The 21,726-nt window shown below is 34.9% G+C and overlaps 1 protein-coding gene across 9 annotated transcripts in view; it reads left to right on the forward strand.

Annotated features, from left to right (window-relative positions):
* LOC106872167 (putative inhibitor of apoptosis) overlaps positions 1-21,101 on the forward strand; it is a 40,057-nt gene extending 18,956 nt beyond the window's left edge. For 3 of the 9 annotated variants that reach the window (XR_016240677.1, XR_016240676.1, XR_016240674.1), the window contains 6 exons: positions 2,305-2,486; positions 6,730-6,832; positions 9,959-10,160; positions 11,063-11,197; positions 12,239-12,376; positions 20,741-21,101. Coding sequence is in view for 3 of the 9 variants with exons in the window: in XM_014919062.3 (XP_014774548.1) it covers positions 2,305-2,486; positions 6,730-6,832; positions 11,063-11,197; positions 12,239-12,376; positions 20,741-20,931 (749 nt within the window). In the remaining 6 variants the exon portion in view is untranslated. Of the gene's footprint in view, positions 1-2,304; positions 2,487-6,729; positions 6,833-9,958; positions 10,161-11,062; positions 11,198-12,238; positions 12,377-18,607; positions 18,687-20,740 lie in introns of all 9 variants that reach the window. The other 6 variants (XM_014919062.3, XM_014919069.3, XM_014919054.3 and 3 more) reach the window with 3 other exon arrangements.
* Positions 21,102-21,726: the final 625 nt, after the last annotated feature.

Genomic DNA, 21,726 nt, shown 5'->3' on the forward strand with positions numbered 1-21,726 from the left:
TTTATAGTTTATTACTTTAATATTCTTTTAATTCATAGCTTCTGGTAAAAAAAAAAACAGTTTCTTTTTATAAACTCTTTGGAAACAAAGGACACTGTTTGCATGATAGTACATTCATTCACAACTGTCACACGATCTCAAGGCAAGGAAACAGTAATGCACTTACATATACAAATATACATACACACACATAACAGGCTTCTTTCAGTGTTTGTCTACCAAATCCACTTATAAGACCAGGACTGCAGTAGAAGACACTTGTCGAAGGTGCCACATAGTGAGACTGAACTTAGAACCATGTGGTTGAGAAGCAAAAATCTTACCACATATTTCATATTTCAAATGATTACATAGTTGCTCCCATGTTGGCTCATATTTTTCTTTTTTTAACTTGGTATTTATAAAACTGGAAACCTCTCCTTAAACCAAAAATGCTTTGATAAAGAGAGGTTGCTGTTATTTGACATTGAATAAGCTCAGTCGGTTCATTATCTGCAAAGTAAAAATGTGAAATGTAATTGAATTGCCACCTAAGTTTGGACATCATTTAATGTCTATGTTCCATGGATTAGATGATTTGACAGAATCTGATAACTCTAAGGACTGTATCATGCTCTAGAGTCTGCCTTGGTATATTTGTATGGTTTGATGCCCTTATGCTAACTGCTTTACAGTGTGTATTGGGTCCTTTTTTTGTACCACCAACACCAGTGTTTAACCACTTAACCTTTTTGTTTAACCCTTTGTCAGATGTATTTCTTATTTATTCACACTGTTGTGAATTAATCATACATTATCTTGCAGAGAATAAAAAGTTTAGAATGGTACAACAATGCACTATAAAACAAAAAATGGACTATATACCTGTTGTAATTTGGTTATCTATAGTCCGATAACGGACTATATATATATATATCAGATTATAGATAAGCAAATTACAACAGGTATATAGTTCATTTTTTGTTTCATAATGCATTGTTGTACCATTCTAAACTTTTTATTCTTTACATAGAATACGCAATGCTTCAAGCGAACTACAATACTCTCCTATTATCTTGCAGCTTCAAGAGGTCAATAGTGTGTTTTTATATATTTTTTGAATGACATTGTAGGGGAGGTGTGAGAGATTCGGTCTGGTCAGTTAGAACATAAAACAAGTAGAATATCTGGATTAAAGTACAATATGGCTGGATTAAATGCTAAAGGGTTAAAAATTGATAGTAAAATTGTATCTACTGGCTCAATTGATGCCAGTTTCTACCTAAGTCCACACCTACTTAAAATATAGTTGCATTTTGTAGTTGAATTGTTGGTTTTTGGCAAAAGTCAGTCAGTCATAAATCTGCTTCAAAGTGTTTTTCTCAGGCTGACATTAATAAATGAGTGTTGAATTTTTTTTTTTTTTATTAACCCTTTTGTTATCACATTTCTGTTAAAATACACAGCCTTTATTTCATTTAATTTTGAAAATAATGAAAAATTTTCTAAAATAACTCTGTCATTACTAATCTGGTGTTTAGAACATAAATTAGAGTGAAATTTTGATAAAAGGTTCAAATTTTAATCACTTCAAAACAAGAAGTTTGTATCATAGATTCAGAGGCACTTTCAGACAGGTTGATATGAAAATAGTTAAATGAATATATAAATATTCAATAATCTATTATAGTTGAAATTTTAATCATCATAAATTTTAGTGAAAGTAAAAGAAACACATCTATTTGTCATGTAAATAGTCTTTGAAGCAGTTATTGTTCACAACTTTTCATGAGATTATATCTTCTTAAAGGAGATAATGAAGAAGTTTAGATTTGTTCATTCAAACCCAACATGCAAAATTATAACAATTGTTAATACGAATCTAAGTGCATACTAACTTCACTTCATTCTCTTTATTAATATCATCTTCAAGAAAGATGATGGATTGGTGGACTCCATCGTTAATGTGTCAAACTAAATACCATATCTTTTTTTTTGCTCTTTTTAGTTCTGAGTTCAAATCCTGCTGAGGTCAACCTTACCTTTCAGTCATGTGGAGCCAATAAAGTGGTGTTAAGTACTGGGGTTGATGATATCACCTAAACCTATCCCCTCAAAAATTGCTGGCCTTGTGCCTAAATTAGAAACAGTTCAAGAACAGTAGATGGTAGATTCAGCATAATACTACCCATCATATCTTGCAGCATTTAGATACACCTCCTTAGATTCTGAGTTCTAGTCCCACTAGAGTTGACTTAATAACTAATAAAAGCTTTCAATTTAATTTGTCTTAGTTATTCACTTTCATTTTCTATTGGTCTACAGGAAAGTCTGATACAGTAATTTGTTTTAGCTGTGATGGCGGTTTATGTAATTGGGATGATGATGATCAACCATGGCATGAACATGCTCGATGGTTTCCAAGATGTACTTTTGTACAACAGATGAAAGATTCTAAGTACATTGCATCTGCAAGTATGAAAAACAAAGCATCTTCATATAACCAGGTAAAAAAAATAACATCACTATTCATTTTTCTGATATATAACTTTTATTGAAGTGGAGGCGCAATGGCCCAGTGGTTAGGGCAGCGGACTCACGGTCATAGGATCGCGGTTTCGATTCCCAGACTGGGCATTGTGAGTGTTTATTGAGCGAAAACACCTAAAGCTCCACAAGGCTCCGGCAGGGGATGGTGGCGAACCCTGCTGTACTCTTCCACCACAACTTTCTCTCACTCTTACTTCCTGTTTCTTTGTGCCTGTAATTCAAAGGGTCAGCCTTGTCAAGCTGAATATCCCCAAGAACTACATTAAGGGTACACGTGTCTGTGGAGTGCTCAGCCACTTGCACGTTAATTTCACGAGCAGGCTGTTCCGTTGATCGGATCAACTGGAACCCTCGACGTCGTAAGCGACGGAGTGCCAACAAAAAAAAAACTTTTATTGATAGCTAGACTATTTCTACTGTTTAAAGTATATTGCTACACTTGTTCATTCACACATGTATTTCAAGAGTTAAAGGAACATTTTGTACATTACACTAGCATTAGGGGACTAAATCAGAAGAAAATCTGTGAAGCACCTATATTCTAAATGTCTAAAATATGTTAATAAGTTTATAATTTTTCAGATATTATTAACTTCCTCTTTAGTGATAAAATCATTTTTAATATTTACACTTATACCACATTTCAGTCACTTTGTAAGTGATCAAATAGAGATTTCTACTCTAACTATTGGTATTGTTGTGTAGAACTGAACACTTTGCATGAGATGTTCCTTATCATATTTGATGAAATGTTCAGGGTAAACCAACAGATTTACCACACTAGATATGCTGAACTTCTGTCTGTTCTTCAACCATACTGTGCATCTTATCATGTGTCATTCAGCTATTTGTAATGCTGAGGCAATTTGGAAATCTAATACCTACCTTATCCAACCTGCTCCTATGAGTGATGCAAAGTGTAGCTATCAATATAATGCATATTTTACTGCTTGTGTAATTACTGCAATTATGTAGGTGTGACAGTATTATCTTGGTTCAATGTTTGATTATTAAGATTGGACACTAAACTCTGCTTGCGAAGACCTGTTGGGGCAAGCGAAAGCGAAATTGTGATGGCACCACCGTTCGAGCGTGATCGTTACCAGCGTCGCCTTCCTGGCACTTATGCCACAGCTTCGCGTTCCTGGCACGTGAAAAGTCATTCGAGCGAGATCGTTGCCAGTGCCACTGGACTGGCTCCTGTGCAGGTGGAACGTAAAATACACCATTTTGAGCATGGCCGTTGCCAGTACCGCCTGACTGGCCTTCATGCTGGTGGCGCATAAAAGCACCCACTACACTCTCAGAGTGGTTGGCGTTAGGAAGGGCATCCAGCTGTAGAAACTCTGCCAAATCAGATTGGAGCCTGGTGTAGCCATCTGGTTCACCAGTCCTCAGTCAAATCGTCCAACCCATGCTAGCATGGAAAGCGGACGTTAAACGATGATGATGATTTGTAGGCTAGTTTTAGAAATGTTTTTTTTTAAATTTTCTGTTGAAAAGATGTGTGCTGAATCACTGATCATGTAAAATATGCTATGTTCCAAAGTTTGTTAGAGGACCTGGGTAATTTTTACAGAGAGTAGATTGAACCCCAAGTGGGGTGGATTTCGTGCACTCTTTGTAAACTACATTGATGATTTCCTTGTTTTGGTTTGATACCATGCCAGTTTGAAGTTTAAATACTGAATTATTGAACTACAATTACCTGAATTCAAATGTTACTGCAGCCATTACTATGTTGTGTATTGAGGCAAGATATATTGTCTCCTTGGGCAGGATATATTATCATCATCATACATCCATTTTTCATACTGACATGGGTTGGACAGTTTGACCAGAGCTGGCATGCTGGAGAGCTGCACCAGACTCCAGTCTGATTTAGCATGGTTTCTATGCCTGGAATCCCTTCCTCACACCAACCACCTTACAGAGTATGTTGGGTGCTTTTACTTGGCACTAGCACAGGTACTTTTTACATGGCACCAGCACAGGACTCCTTCAGGCCAATTCACTTCACCACTTCTGCTGTGGAGTACAGATTTTCTTGAGTACAGCAAGGTGTTGGGTATCTTGGTCCTTTGTCATCTTGTCTGAAAGGTTCAGCATCCTGAGGTCATCCGTCAGTACTTCAGATATATGCAGCAACCAGTGTTTGTTTCTCTTGTTAATCATATGATTAGACACCTCTTTCATCAGATCATTTTACAATAATATCAGCTAAAGACCTAATGTATTATGCTTATGCCTCACTGAGAAGCATAATTTACACTGATACGGACCGAGACCTTTGGAAATGGGCTGTGCGTGAGAAGACCCGGCAAGCCAAGTAAGATCGTTGCCAGTGCCCCTGGACTGGTTCTTGTGCGGGTGGCACATGAGATGCACCATTTTGAGCGTGGCCGTTGCCAGTACCGCCTGACTGGCTCCTGTAGGATTTTCGAGCGAGATCGTTGCCAGTGCCCCTGGACTGGCTTGTGCGGGTGGCACATAAAAGACACCATTTCGAGCGTGGCCGTTTTCGTGCGGGTGACACGTAAAAGCACCCACTACACTCTCTGAGTGGTTGGCGTTAGGAAGGGCATCCAGCTGTAGAAACTCTGCCAAATCAGACTGGAGCCTGGTGTTGCCATCCGGTTTCACCAGTCCTCAGTCAAATCGTCCAACCCATGCTAGCATGGAAAGCGGACGTTAAACGATGATGATGATGATGATGATGATATTTGATGATAAATGGTTTCACAGTCTGGACATATCATGCTCTTTCCACTATACAGTCTACTTCTATACACCCCCAGATTCTGGTTCTCTGCACTATTTGTTGATAGTGTACATCCCAGCAGTTTCTGGGTCTAGCAAGGCTATTTCTGTATTTATTTTTAAAATTTTTCTGACTGAGTGAGAGATATAGTGTTTAGGATGCTGTTGTGTGTTTAGCTGTCTGGAAATGATTTTTACCCCTCTTGTAACAGGGACTGTAAGAATTGAAGTTTGCTGCACTTACAAACTATGGCTATTTTATGTTCATATGGTCTTTCATTTTTAGTACTTTTATGTTGTTGTGCAGATAATCTGTATAACCTATGATGATGCATAGTGTGTTGTTTTGTGATTTGGTAATCTATTGTGGTTTGTTTGGAAGAGATCAGGGATTCAAACAGAACTGGCATAGTCTATTCTGGATCTAATGTATCCTTTGTACATCATTGTTGTTGTTTGTTTCTGCTGACCAAATGTGCATATCAATCTAAATGGTAGCTTTCTATCGTTGGTGAGTGGAGAGTCTTTCTCTCACCTATCAATTTATAATATTGAGAATGCATCTGATTGTGCCACTAGCATTAGAGAGGTTGTCCATCACCCTGTATCAGCTTTTATTCAAGCAACTGCTTTCACAGATGAGCTATCTTTGCTGGACCTTGCAAAGTCTGTGTTTTCTCAGTTTCTTGATTATTTTTTTCTAGAGACTGGATGCCTTTCTTGTTGACAACTTGTTTACAGCACAAATGAAGTACATTTTTAGTGTGCTATCACTGGTACAAGAGAGGTTGTTTGCAATGCGAGGTGAGGGGAGCCCTCAATGACAACTTTAGGTAGCTGAACATAAAATTGTTCTCATTAAGTATTTTTTGTGTAAGGAGTAGCTTACAGTGGTATTTGGATGCAGCTTGAAGTGAGATGGGAATATACTGCACTGCAGTAATGACAGCTAGACCCTTTCAAGGGAATTTTTCTTGGTGGACTCGAGGCAGCTGGGCCCAGATTGGTAGAAGGTGGGCATCAGATTCTGTAAAACTTATATTGTTACCTGTAACACTTTAAAAATACATATATAATGTAATTAAAACTTTAAAATTAGTTATGTGTTATTTTGTTCAGTTCAACAATATTTTCTCAATGACAGGTAGTTTATAGAAATCTCAGCAACTGTAACTTAGAAAGATTTGATCAATAAAAAATTATTACAAGATAAATAACTTGGTGAAATAATTTTCAAATGCTAAATTATTGCAAGAACTTCAGCTTCATAGTGTTTAATATTTGTGCTTTGAAACAGACCATCATTTCTTCTACTTTGGCAGTTGTTATATGGTACAGCAGGGATAAAATACATGATAACAGAGAAACATGTATGTCTGTATCTGTGTATACCATTATAATATTACTGAAATTATAACTTTTTTTGTTTTTGTTTTAAAGGTGTTAGATAATGCTAGTTCAGTTCTAGATGGCTCTGCAGAACCTACTGAAGGATCAAGTACTATTGAAGATGTTACAACTTTCCCAAATACTCCAACTTCAGGTAAGAAAAGATACATGTCTGAATTTGTAAATGTCTTATTTATTTATGACTAAAAGCATGTTGTTCCCTTATTGTCATTGACACTTATAGAATATTTCTTACCTAACTAAATAAGGAGTCTCGTGAAATTTATAGCAACAGATAAGCCTTGAATTTTGCTGATAGCTCATATTGCCATGTGTTATGAAGCTGAGTTTTAATAGTAGAAGGTAATCAGCAATAACTCTAATGATATGCATGGCTCTCTCACAATCTCTCTCTCTCTCACACACACATACACACACGCTCTGATCACTCTTTCTACAGAAATGGGAAAATAAAGTCCCTTCTGCTAGAACCCATCAAAATCTCTTTCAATCAGAAATCCAACATCTTATCCTTTCTGCCATTTTGCTCAGTTTTTATGAAAAAATCTACCTTGCTACAGTAACTATGCAAAGAAGACACAGTGGCACAAACGGCAAAAGTAGATGGAAGTGATGAGCAGCACAGCACAGCATGGGACTAAGGATATTTACAACTACTTCAGTTTGTTAATAAAATCACACAATAACAAACTTTTCCAACTCAAGAAAGAAGTTGAATTTGTTATAGTGATGCCATCTGATAACTAAATGAACAACTCAAGGCAAAGGTTAAAAATGAGATCATCTAACAAGTCAATCACTATATTTACGTAGATCAATATATCTATGTAGACCAGTGTTTCCCAAACTTTTCACACCAAATTGCAATATCGCCCACCTATCAGCCAAAAAATGCTCCATCGCCCACCTGTGTAAAAAAAACTCTGACACAACCCCCACAACACAAAACCTCCTAGAACCCCCCCCCCCCCATATCATTTGACACACTTTATCGTAGGCTCGTTGCCCTGTTAGTGCCGTTTGGGCTAAATATGTGGTTGTTTACAAATCCCTTATTGTGGGTTTAGTTTTGCCATTATTGTAAATAAAATTCTAACGTTAACTCTATATTTTTCAGACAGATTAACTTCTGGAAACTTGCACTTTCTTTTACACTGATTCTCATTTTCCCCAAATGAATCAGAACTACCGATGCAAAAATAGATAATGATTGTATTATAAAGGAAAAAAATAAAACTTTTTAATGAGAACCATGTGTCTGGTGCGATGCAGCTAGTGCAGATACATTCGGCTTCAAACTTGTCAACTTTAGCCACATGTCTCCTCGTTGTGTCACATCCAGTCCAATTCTTTTATGGGAAAGTAAATTTCCAATGTGGTTAAGACCAGATTCAACCAAGTATGAGGTTGGGAAGGCAAGCAAGAGTAATTTCAGATGCTTCCACAGATTGGGGTAGGAATTCAATATACTCTGATGGTACCACTGTCACTGTCATTTTGTAATTCTATCAATTCCTCATGAATGTCATCCTCACAATCAACTGCATCAACCTCAAACGGATTGCTATACCAATTTGGAATATTCAGTGCAATAACATCTTGAAATCACTCCATGTTATGCAATGATTGTAAATAGTTGCGATATTAACTATTCATTAACCAATTTATCTTTCAAAGAATCAAGTTGTGGAAATTGATGGAATTGATGTTTTGAAATTTTAGTCTTATACAACACCAATTTCGAAATGAAGGTAGTGATAAATGGTTTACAATCAACGAGAATTTTTCTGTTTCGTTGTAATAACTTATTCAAATCATTTAATTTTGTGAATATATCACAAAGGAAAAAGATATCATACCTTGCAGCCATCAATGAAGCAGATAGTGGAGTATCTTCAAAGAAAGATATGATTTTATGAAACAGTTCAACAAAGTGTAAGACGCAGTTTCCTTTTTGACAGCCTTTGGTATAAGAATTTAGTATGGTCCTCATCATTTCTCAGACAGAGTTGATGGAAAATTCAATCAGACAAGGGACTTGACTTCAATTTGTTTACAATCTTGATAACTAACTGTAATGCATCATTCAATCTACTATTCATATTTTTTGCTACTAAATGATGCTGCTGTGCCAAGCAATGAACAGTTTGTATCTGGTGGGAAATTCCACGCTTTAGGAGAGATGAAAATCCTCTGCGTCTTCCTATCACCAAAGAGGCTCCATCAGATGCACAGACAGGAATATTACTGAGTGGGATATTATGTTTAAAAAGGAAAGACTTGAGAGTGTGAAAAATAGTTGCACCTTTTGAATCAAGCAGCAATTTCTCTTCGCTGAAATACCGAACATATACCATCATCAAACATTGATTGTCCACAACAGTTGACTCATCCACTTGTGTAGAAAATTCAGAACGCTGGAGAATATTAATGAGCTGATGTTTGACATCGTTGGCCATTTTATCGATGTGTCGAGAAATTGTGTTATTACTAAATGGGATCTTCATAATATCAGGTTTTTCGTGCATAACGGTTGACAAAACCTCTTCAATAACTGGGTGAAGTAATGTTTCTCCAATTGTGTGAGACTTCCCAGACTTAGCACCATCAATGCAATGTTGAATGTTTGTATTTGCTTTTTGAAAGAGGAGCTCAGATGCAAAATGTATGATAACGGCTTGTCCTTCTTGTCAGAATGCTTTGCACCAAAGTGATACTTCAAGTGTGAAGGTTTCATTGCTTCATTGGTCAATGTTTGATGGCAAAGAAAGCACAGTTCTGAGGAGGGAATAAATCTAAACAATAAATAATCACTATTGTACTGTCAACTAATTTTCTTGACTGGAGGCATCAGTAAAGTGAAAATGTGAAAACGAATTTCTACAGGCAGCATCAGAAAGGTAGTATGGTATTCCCAAAGAGAAGAGGAAGCCAATACACATCTCTACTGGAGCAAATACAGATCTAGTTTATTTGAATACCAGCATTTCAAAAATTAAAGTTTATCAAAATTTTTAAAAATTTGGTACATTAATATAGCTTTCCAAGCTAAATTGCTGGAGTTATTCAACTTCCAGAAAAATGTTTTTAAAAAGTTATAGAGGTTTAAAGTTTGATCATTTTCACCCAGTCAAGAAACACAATTTCAAAGCTGTCATTTTGTGTGTAACTGCACATTTCATATCAAAACTTGTGTTTTGATATGAAACCACAGAATTATGCATGACCTGTAACCCCTCATAACTTTTTTATTTTTCAGAGTTTTCAGGAAATTTTTATGAATTTGAATTCTATACATGGGACTTCATGCAATTATGCAAAAAAAAAATTGTGGTAGAGTGTGATTTAAGGCTTAGGCCTATTTGGCTGCTATTTTTAGCACACATAACAACCATCTCAATAAATGCGACAAAAATATTCAATAAACAAGTCCACTTTTTTAATACAAAGGGACATTTCATGTAAGTAGTCAAATCGATGTAAGTGCATCCTTATTCTAGGCATACCTAGATATAAGTAAATGCAGACTTAATTTTTTAAAATTCATTATCACCCACAAAATGTTCATATCGCCCACCAGAATCTCAAATCGCCCACCATTTTCTAGAAATTAGCCCATCACCCACCTGTAGGTTGAAATCGTCCTCTTTGGGAAGCTATGGTGTAGACCAATCTACAAGAAAGAGGAGATCAAGTGATGAATCACACTGGGATGGCAGTCCTTCAACTAAGCTAGCACCCCCTTCAACTCCAGTAGCACTGTGGTTCTACAACAGATGAATTCTACCAACAATGGTTCACATATGTGAAACCTGGTAGAGAAACAGCTCAGTTACAAATTAAGAACTCACAACAAATTCATGAAAGAATTATACTCAACCTAAGATTAAGGGACATAAGAATATTAAGTGGATGCAGAAGTAGACAATTGTCTGTAACCTTCCCAATTAAAGTACAAATTGAGCTATGGTCATCATTAGACCATTAATGAGAGAATCTTGACAAGTTCATGTCAAGAGAGTGGTGAAAAAAACACAAGACCAAACAAATGGCAACATCTGGAAACTCTTATGTTCAATGAAAACAACTTTTTTCCTACACACACAGATATATATATATATATAGTTTTAGGGAAAAGAACCAAGGTTCATGAACTCATCGATGAAAATCCAGTCACATATAAAAAAATTAATAATTAAAAGCACAATAAATAAGTATAATATAATAAACCAAGTATAGCCATTTATGTTCAACAACAGGAAGATTTAAAAAACCAAACACTTAAAAGTCACTGTAAATTTTACAAAATGAAATTTAGAATAATTTTCTGATAAAATTTTAATCATTTCTTTTTAAATTGTAGGTATTCTTCCCAAATCTCGAAATCTTAAATATAAATACTCATGTTTGGATACACCTCCAGTTCTGGCCGTTTTATCTATGGGTTATAAACGAAATGTAGTCAAAAGAGTAGTAAAGAATAAAATCAAAGAAACAGGTAAGCATACTAAGCTGAACTATTCCAATATATAATTTATCCTTATTGTAATCATTGCTGTTTTGACATGTTTCTTGAATTTATTGTGGACAAGTCCATAGAATAGGATAGTTTTTGTTCATATCTATCCCATCTACAAAGTATAAATTTTTAAGATCCAGTCTGATAACTTTGGTTAACTTCTCCTTTTATCTGCTTCTGCACTTAGCTTTACTGAGATTCTTAAATCATATGTTTCTATGAAAAAACTTACATTTGCCTTTTAGTGGAAAATTCATTCAGTCACTTGTGCAAGAATTCAATGTCAATATTGTTAACCATCAAACTGCATCAATTTCTGAATAATCTGGAGTTCTTTAAAGTCATTCAAGGCAGAACACATATGACTATTCACCAACTTCTCTGTAAATATATGAGAGGCATAAGGTTAAAAAATGTTGTGGGGACAAGTAATGATTTAATAGTTTAAAACATTGACATTGAATTCTTACATATAAAGGGTCATTGGCTGAATGAATTTATCTACTAAAATACAAATGCAAGTTTTCAAAGTAATATTTATAAGAATATATTTTGGTAGATCAGTAAGTAAATGTATGGTGAGAATCTGAAGAAGCTACAATGTTTTGAAACTGTTGAAAGGTGTAGCAACTATCAAAATTGCTGGAAGTGTAATATATTTGTCGGAAACAGAGAGCTTCGTCTTCAGATGCTTTTCATGATTTGGATTACATCCTGTTCTTTCTGATTTGAATTAAAAACATGAAGGGGCCATGAAATGAGGTTGATAAGCTCTGATAAATATCCTAGTGATGAAATCATCAGCTCACAGTTTCCACAACAAAACTTCAGTTGTTTAAAAAAAAAAAAAAAGAGCATCAGTCTATGCATTTTTAAATTCAAAATACTGATGGAAGCTTTACAAAGGAGGAGTATAATTGTTAAAGCAATGGGTAAATATGTATTTAATTGAATGCTAGTTAATAATTAATCAAATATTTCACTAAGCTCATGGTTTTTTGTTTTGTCTTTCTTTTTAAGGTTCTTCTTTTTCAAAAGCATCGCAGTTACTTGAAGCGATCCATAAATGTCCTGATTTTGATGATGATATTGAGGATGTAAGTGATGAAGAGGAGCCTGTCCAAACAACAATAAAAAATGACACTGAAATGTCTGCTAGTAAGTAATAAATGATAACTCTACTATTTCTCCACACTTTGAAATGATTGCTAGTAAATAAGAAGTGATCCTTCTTCTATCTATCAAAGTGCTGACAGTGAAGTAGCTGTTACTAAGTAATCCTTCTTTTGTTGTCTCACATTGACACTAGATTGTTATTGCTCACAAAGAAAGGAAACATCTACTTTTAAAACTTTGTGACTGTCAACACCAAATCATATTTAGTTTAAAATAAACCTCTACAATTTTTTCCAAAAGCCAGGAAGCTAGATTGGAGTATGGTTTCTAAGTTGTTCTATCTATATTAGATTTAATCCATATTTGCCTATTCAACATAGATATGGGTATTTTTTCTATTCGGTCAGCAATTGTTAGCAGATTTACATTGATATATATCATTTAATGTTGGTATAATTATACCATCAAAAAGCTAGAATAAACAAAATGAGTCACAGCTGACACATCATTCTAATGTCCACTTCTCTATGTTTGAATGGATCGAATGGAATTCATTATCATTATCATTTTTTTATGCCTAGCTGCCCTTTCTGCTTCCAAGACAAGGAGACACACATACATACACATATGTATATATATAAAAATGACCAGCTTCTTTAAGTTTCTGTCTACCAAATCGATTCACAAGACTTCAGTGGCTATAGTAGAAGACATTTGCACATACTGTGATGCCAAGAAGGTGGTTGGAAAGCAAAAGTCTTAATCTCACAGATATATGTGTGTGTATGTATGTATATATATATATATATATATATATATATATAATATACATATATATATAAAAATGAGTAATAGAGAGGTATAGGTGTCAATTTATTTTGGCCCTTTCAAGCGACTCCATTAATTGATTAATGAAAACATTACATCATTGCAAAGAAACTGTTTTTGTTAGATGACTGCATGAACTTCAAACATAAAAAATTTGACTGATTAAACATAGTCACAACTCCACAGAGCCTAAATATTTACACTGGTTCTGCTGCTATTTTGTTGGCAGAATGACTTTACCAAATATTTTATATCTTGTAAGAATAAATAGAATTTAGAGGATAGTAGAGGTTATAGTAGGGGGAAGGAGTAATTGAAATCAGTGACCCAGTTACCTATACTTCAAAACAAAAGGAGGGAGGATTGTTTTTAATGGTCTAGATTTAAGTCTTAGGGGTGTTGAACATGTATTCTGGTCAGTGGTGATAAATTAATTAATATCATGTCAGCCTGCTTAACTATCACATGTGATGCAATAATACATCCGGCTTTATCTACAAAAGAGGGTAAGGTGTGGGATAGTAATAAGGGATTGATGGGGAAGGGATGATAAGTAGAAGAAAAAAGGTTAGGGAGAGTTGATACTACTTCATTTGATTATAGTATTAAAGGGGAAGATCTAGAAAACTGCTGGAATAAGTATTAGAAATATGGATGGAAATCAAATTCAGAGAATAGCAAAACTTTTCAATTACAATTTAGCACACTTATGATATATCAATAAATATACTATTAAATATATAGGGGAAGGATAAAATTATAATAATGAGATACCTTAAGATATAAGAGAAATAATAAAACTTTACGTAAATATTGTGTATAAAATATACTAGTAAAAAGAATATATATATACAATTTATAACTGAGTTCCTTATAATATAAAAAGGTACTTGTAATATAAAGTAAACTGATATTAGAAATATTCCACATCATTAGGGAAGGATAAAGATAGGATATAAAAAAATAAGATCCAAGGTATAGTGTAAATAAATTGGAGATATTTACAATATATAAAGGAGTACCTTCAGATACAAGATTTAAAAATTTAGGTACATAATCAAATAATGAATATAATAATATCAGATTAAAGTATACTGTAAGGCATATAAAAATCAACATGTACAATTTTATCCGGATCTAGTTAAACTGATTCACAAAATCAGCCCCTTTTAATTTTGTTCAGATTGCTTTCACTTTTGGTGTATCAATGCAACTCTGAATTTTGATTATGATCAACCAATTACTCTATCTCATAAATTAAAGAATCTGATGTTATTTGGAATTAAAGTTGGAAAATTTGGGTAATTTTAGCCAATTAACAGACAGCTCGGTGTTAACAGCTTGTTACCATCACAACCGCATGCTGTGTTGTGTTTCACTTCACCCACACCTGTGCTGCATGTTGTTCTGTATTGATTCTTCGCACTACAAGATCCATTTCACCTGGCCCAGCTTTTATCCTGGTCACCCATTTTGCAATCAAAATAATGCACATAGCACTTTTTAATCAATAGCATGAAACGTCATCTTAGTGACTTGAATGTTAAGTTACCGCAAATATAGCAAAAGTCTTTGAAATGTTTACACAGTTTCTTGGCATTATGAAGGTGAATGGAATATGTGAACTTAGTACACAACCGCACATCTACACTTCAAGCACAGCACTGACAGAGCATCAGTGACTCATTGACTCAGGATTGCCAAGCTTCAGAGACTCATTGATTCAGATAGCTGGATTTATGATTTCACTTGGTTAATTCTATTCATAAACATTTAAATTAGGAGTATTTCTTCAACCTTTAGCTTCACATTTCAACAGCTTAACTGATATTTAGCCCATGTAACAGGAATTGAGAGGGATATTGTGGAACAGAGAAATTGTGGGTGATACAGATACTATCTTTGAATTATGTATGCAAAAACATATAAGAAACAGGTATTCTTTTTCTTCAGACAAATTCTTTGTTGACCAGTGTTATTCTTATCTTAGTTTACAATCCAAGCATGAAAACAATACTCAACTTAGGAGTTTTGAAGATAGATGCCCCCTTTTCACACATACACACACACATATGAATGCATATAAACTTATATATGAATACATACATCCACATGCACTTATATATTAATGATGTTCACAAATACATGACAGGTATACATGATACTGAAATACGCATAAAGTGAACATATGCAAACATATATTAATATAATAGATAAGAAAAGTAATAAAAATATATAAAACACTATAGAAATCAATGAAGAGACAAAAGAAACAGTGAGATGACACATGTTGATTTTGTTAGGTATTTCTGTTTATTTAGAAACCTACAATAAACAGGTCATTTCAAAGACACTAAACACAGAAAATTTCTGTCTTGGTATTGACAAAAATACAGTTTTTTCGATTTTTAAACCTCTGTAACTTTTTCCCCTTTTTTGTTCTCTACAACATCATACCTTCATAGCAATAAGAGTGGAAAACTACATTAATATGCAAATTTTGTGAATCAGTTTAACTAGATCCTTTTATCCTTCACCTATATATTTAATAGTATATTTATTGATATAATATCATAAGTGTGCTAAATTGTAATTGAAAATTTTTGCTATTCTCTGAATTTGATTTCCATCCATATTTCTAATACTTATTCCAGTAATTTTCTAGATCTTCCCCTTTAATACGATAATCAAATGAAGTAGTATCAACTCTCCCTAACCATTTTTTCTTCTACGTATCATCCCTTCCCCATCACTCAATCTCTTATTACTATCCCACACTTTACCCTCTTTTGTAGATAAAGCCGGATGTATTATTGCATCACATGTGATAGTTAAGCAGGCTGACATGATATTAATTAATTTATCACCACTGACCAGAATACATGTACAACACCCCTAAGACTTAAATCTAGACCATTAAAGACAATCCTCCCCCCTTTTGTTTTGAGGTATAGGTAACTGGGTCACTGATTTCAATTACTCCTTCCCCCTACTATAACCTCTACTGTCCTCTAAATTCTATTTCTTCTTACAAGATATAAAATGCCAATGAAATAGCTGCAGAACCAGTGTAAATATTTAGGCTCTGTGGAGTTGTGACTATGTTTAATCAGTCAAATTGTCCTTTATGTTCGAAATTCATGAAGTCATTTAACAACAACAGTTTCTTTGCAATGATGTAATGTTCTCATTAATCAATTAAAGGAATCGCTTGAAAGGGCCATAATGAATTGACACCTGTACCTCTATGTTACACATTTATATTTTATTCACCTGTCTTGGAATCTACACTTTGGAAATATTAAAGAAGGTATTTAATATAAAGAAGGTATTTTGATATTCACGTCTGAATAGTGAAGAGTGGATCTCTTCACTTAGCTGAGTCACATTATCTGCATACACTGCAAGAATGGCACTTCTGCACCAAGTCTGATATTCACTTAATATTGTTTGGATGTGCATATTATTACAACCTAACAAGGTGTCTCAATTAAGTACCTAATTCAGCCGAATCTTAATTGTATTATATATCTTGAGGAGAAGTTTCAGATGTGGAAGCAAGTATTAGAATCGAAGGGCCTTAGAGTCAACCTAGCTAAAACCAAAGTCCGAATAAGTAGGAAGGTAGACAAACCACAAACCCCTTCAGGTAGATGGCCCTGCTCGATGTGTAGAAAAGGCATAGGTAGAAACTCTGTACCCAGTGTAAGTTATGGACACATAAGAGGTGCAGCAATATCAATGGAAGGGCTAACTGGGAAAATAGTTTTATATGTGGCAGATGCTCAGGAGCAATAAGCACTGAAAATGTACAGAGAACAACTTCTGCCACATTCCAAGGAGGAAAACTAGAAGTAGTTGATAGCTTCTGTTACCTAGGTGACCAAGTCAGTAGCAGGGGAGGATGCGCTGAAAGTGTAGCTGCTAGAATAAGAATAGCCTGGGCAAAGTTCAGAGAGCTCTTACCTCTGCTGGTGATAAAGGGCCTCTAGCTTAGAGTAAAAGGCAGACTGTATGACACATGTCTACGAACAGCCATGCTACATGGCAGTGAAACATGGGCAGTGACTGCTGAGGACATGCGTAAGCTCGAAAGGAATGAAGCCAGTATGCTCTGATGGATGTGTAATGTCAGTGTGCCTACTTGACAGAGTGTAAGTACCTTGAGAGGAAAGTTGAACCTAAGAAGCATCAGTCGTGGTGTCCAAGAGCGACAATTGCGCTGGTATGGTCATTTGGCGAGAATGGATGAGGATAGCTGTGTAAAAAAGTGCCACAGCCTAGCAGTTGAGGGTACCTGTGGAAGAGGTAGACCCAGGAAGACCTGGGATGAGGTGGTGAAGCACGACCTTCGCACATTGGGCCTCACCGAGGCAATGACTAGTGACGGAGACTTTGGAAATATGCTGTGCTTGAGAAGACCCGGCAAGACAAGTGAGACCATAACCCGTGGCCTTTACCAAGGGTGTAGCCAGCCCACTTATGCGTACCTTTCTTTCTTTGGATGCAAAACCCTACTTGCGAAGACCTGTTGAGGCAAGTGAAATCAAAATCGAACCAAATTCGATGACTGGCACCCATGCCAACCTTCCTTCATTGGACACTAAACTCAGCTTGCGAAGACCTGAGCACGATCGTTTCTAGCTTCGCCTTACTGCCTTTGTGCCGGTGGCATGTGAACAAAACATTGGACTGACTCCTGTGCAGGTGGCACGTAATAAACACCATTTGAGCGTGGCCATTGCCAGTACCGTCGGACTGGCCATCGTGCTGGTGGCACATAAAAAGCACCCACTACACTCTCGGAGTGGTTGGCGTTAGGAAGAGCATCCAGCTGTAGAAACTCTGCCAGATCAGATTGGAGTCTGGTGTAGCCATCTGGTTCGCTAATCCCCAGTCAAATCGTCCAACCCATGCTACCATGGAAAGCGGACGTGAAATGATGATGATGATATATATATATATATATATCTATATATATATATATATATATATATATATTAAATATTATACTTTTACCAGAAGATGAATGACAGTGACTTTAAAGTTTCAGTCTGCTAGCCTTCATCCAATATTCAAGGAAGACTAGTTGACCGAAACATTTTATAAAGTATAATAAACATGTACTCTACAGAAAAGTATTGAGCAATTCTTCAGTTTAATGTTAAATTGTTTTTGTATTAGCTTGGCATAAAATCAAACATTATTTGTCGTTGACATCATAAGGATTTAGAAGCTTCAAGAGAACATAAAATACTTTTTTTGGAACAAAGCTGGTAAAGCTATGAATAATAGCCTGTAAATATTGGGTTAAGAAACTCTTTGGAGAGATTTCGAAGGCAGCCTTTGATATTTTACTACACAAAGGTTGTTTTTAATAAACAATATATCATCATTATATGTATATCAACATTATATATTCTTTTATTCTTTTACTTGTTTCAGTCATTTGACTGTGGCCATGCTGGAGCACCGCTTTAAACAGCTTTTTAGTCGAAGAAATCAACCCCAGGACTTATTCTTTGTAAGCCTAGTACTTATTCTATTGGTCACTTTTGCCAAACCGCTAAGTTACAGGGACATAAACTCCCCAACATCGGTCATCAAGCGATGGTGGGGTGACAAACACAGACACAAAGACACACATATATAGATATATATATACACACACACACATATATATATATATACATATATATATACATATATATATATACATACATACATATACACACACACACACACATATACGATGGGCTTTGGTCGGCCCGAGGCTATAGTAGAAGGCACTAACCCAAGGTGCCACACAGTGAATCTGGAACCATGTGGCACAGCCTGCTTGTGCCATATATATATATATATATATATATACACATACACGCACACAAACACATCATAATGGGTGTTATGTCCATCTGTCTGTCTGTCCGTCTGTTCCCTCTTCATGGTCAAACGGCTGGACCAATGGTCATGATGTCTTTTGGGGATTATGAAGGAGGTAATCAGGAAGGTTTTTAGCGAAAAAATGTTAAAAAAGTATGATTATTTAGTGGATATTAGTTTTGCATTAATAAATCACCTTTGTCTTTTTGGTTTTTTTTTGGTTTTTTTATGTTAAAATTCCGGTGACGAGGATTAACTCTGGATTTCCCCCGTATAGTTCGTGAATTTAGAGGATTTAGATTTGCGATACTATCCCTTTATTGCCCATCGTAGATGGGCAGATTTGCTATCTTACTATAATGGACATAATGTCTGTTCCCTTTTCACAGCCAGACGTTTAGATCAACGGTTACGATATTTTGGGGGATTACAAAGACAGTCACCAGGAAGGTTTTTAGCACTAAAGAATCAGAAAATATGATTATTTCGTGGATATCTATTTTTGAATTGATAAACAACCTTTGCATTTTTATTAAAAATTCACTGACCATGAGTAAGTCTGGATTTTCATCATATAGTCCATGGCCCCATCGTAGATATGAAGGGGATCATGAGGACGGTTAATAGCAAAAATAAAATGAAAAAAAGTGTGTGTGATTATTTAGTGGATTCGAAATGGCTAATCGAAGCCACTGTTGTTTATGTCTCAGTTTTGTCAATCAAAATAACCCATGATACCAGAACATCCTGACATTATTTGCATAGAACAGTGAGAGGTAAGTCTTAGTTTGATTTTTTGCAACTCCAAAGATTCCGCTCATGCATTCGCAGCAAACAAGACACAGGGCCAGACTTTAGATCATGTAGCTGTACTTTTACCCACTCCAATGTTTACACATGGACAGTTATATGTCACTATGAGTAGAGCAACGGACTCCAGTTATTTGAAAATTAGTGTCGATCAAACGGAAAATATCATCTACAAAGAAGTTTTGTAATCATATTGGTATTATCGAACGGAATACAATTCATAATTTAAATAAGGAAATTTGTGAACTTTAAATGTATAAGAGTATAAATAAGCTTAAAATAGTGTAAACAACTAAAATAAAAGTATATCTATCAAGTCCATTTACACATTTCTCAATACATACTGCTGTTATGACTTCCCTCCCTCATTTTATGCCTCCATTTTATTGTAGATGGGTAGATTTGCTAGTATATATAATAATGATGATGGTATATTGTTTATTAGAATAACAATCTGTTTAGAACACAAGAATAAGTTTGTATACACAGCTGTAATATTTAGAGGTTGATAGGTAACATGTCTACATACAGTTTTGAGTGAATTAAGTAGACAGAAACTGTGAAGAAGCTCATTATGTGCATGTGTTGTTTGTCCCGCCACCACCACCACTTGACTTGTTTGTGTCCCCCATAACCTAGCACTTCAGCAAAGAGACCAATAGAATAAGTACCAGGTTTGAAAAGAAGTACTGGGGTTCATTTGTGTGACTAAAACCCCTTCAGCATGGCCACAGTTCAATGACTGAAGCAATAAAAGATAAAAGATGAACTGTTGATATTGTTTTTAATATTCAAAATGTATGACTATTTGTTGCATTTTTTTATATTTCAACAATGTATATTCATTCTTCCATGTATTCATTTTTTTTCTTTTTCCTTCATCAGACGCTGATCTAGTTAAAGAGAATAATATGCTGAAAGAACTGAAGCTTTGTAAAATCTGTTTAGATGAAGAATTGAGTGTGGTATTTTTACCATGTGGCCATTTGGTCAGTTGTGCATCATGTGCACCTGCTCTCAGTAACTGTCCTGTGTGTCGACAAAAGGTTCATGGAATGGTTAAGACATTTTTCTGAGGTATGACTAGATATTTATTGCTGATGGTTGCACATATTTCTGATGCAAATCTCTCCTAATTTGATGAAAAAAAAAGTACAGAACTTCATTATATAGAGAATATATCCTCTATTGAAAACTTTTCAAGAAATTTCTGCTTACTCATTCTCAATAAAACTATGTACAATTACTTTTTTTGTAAAGTTTATGACATATTTAATTCACCAACCATATTTTGTATTAGAAAGTTTTAACATTTGTTTACTGCTCTCTAAATCTGTACACACTAACTTGAATGATTATTTTTTTAATTATTTTTTCAACTTGATCTCATATGGGAGAAAATTTTCATCATGCATTGAATTAAGGAGTAGTTTATGTTGAATTTTCTTCTGATAAACATTTTTTTTTTTTTTTTTGTGTGTGGTTTAAATATTCTAAACAACCTTTCTCCCTCTGTCTATGTATAATACATAACCTAGAAGCTATCAAATCTTTAACTGCCATTTCATATGTGACCACGTCAGTTTTTTGTTTTTTTTTTCTTAATATTTCTTAATCTCATTGCTAATTGAAACCTTACTGAATTTTGGTATTATTGAACAAGAGACACAAGTTACTCAACAATTAACTATGATTAGCATATTTTCAGACATTTGCAAGCATTTTGTTTGACTAAGAAAACAGTGTTCTCATCTATCTTTAGTTGCTTTCAGCCAAAACTCCATAAGATCCACTGATAAGAACAATTAAATATGACTCCCAAACAGTTTCCAATTACATAAATATAATTGTAATTACCATTATTTATTATC

The sequence above is a fragment of the Octopus bimaculoides genome, chromosome 2 (assembly GCF_046866305.1).
Source record: "Octopus bimaculoides isolate indiv1 chromosome 2, ASM4686630v1, whole genome shotgun sequence".
NCBI classification, from domain to species: Eukaryota; Metazoa; Mollusca; class Cephalopoda; order Octopoda; family Octopodidae; genus Octopus; species Octopus bimaculoides.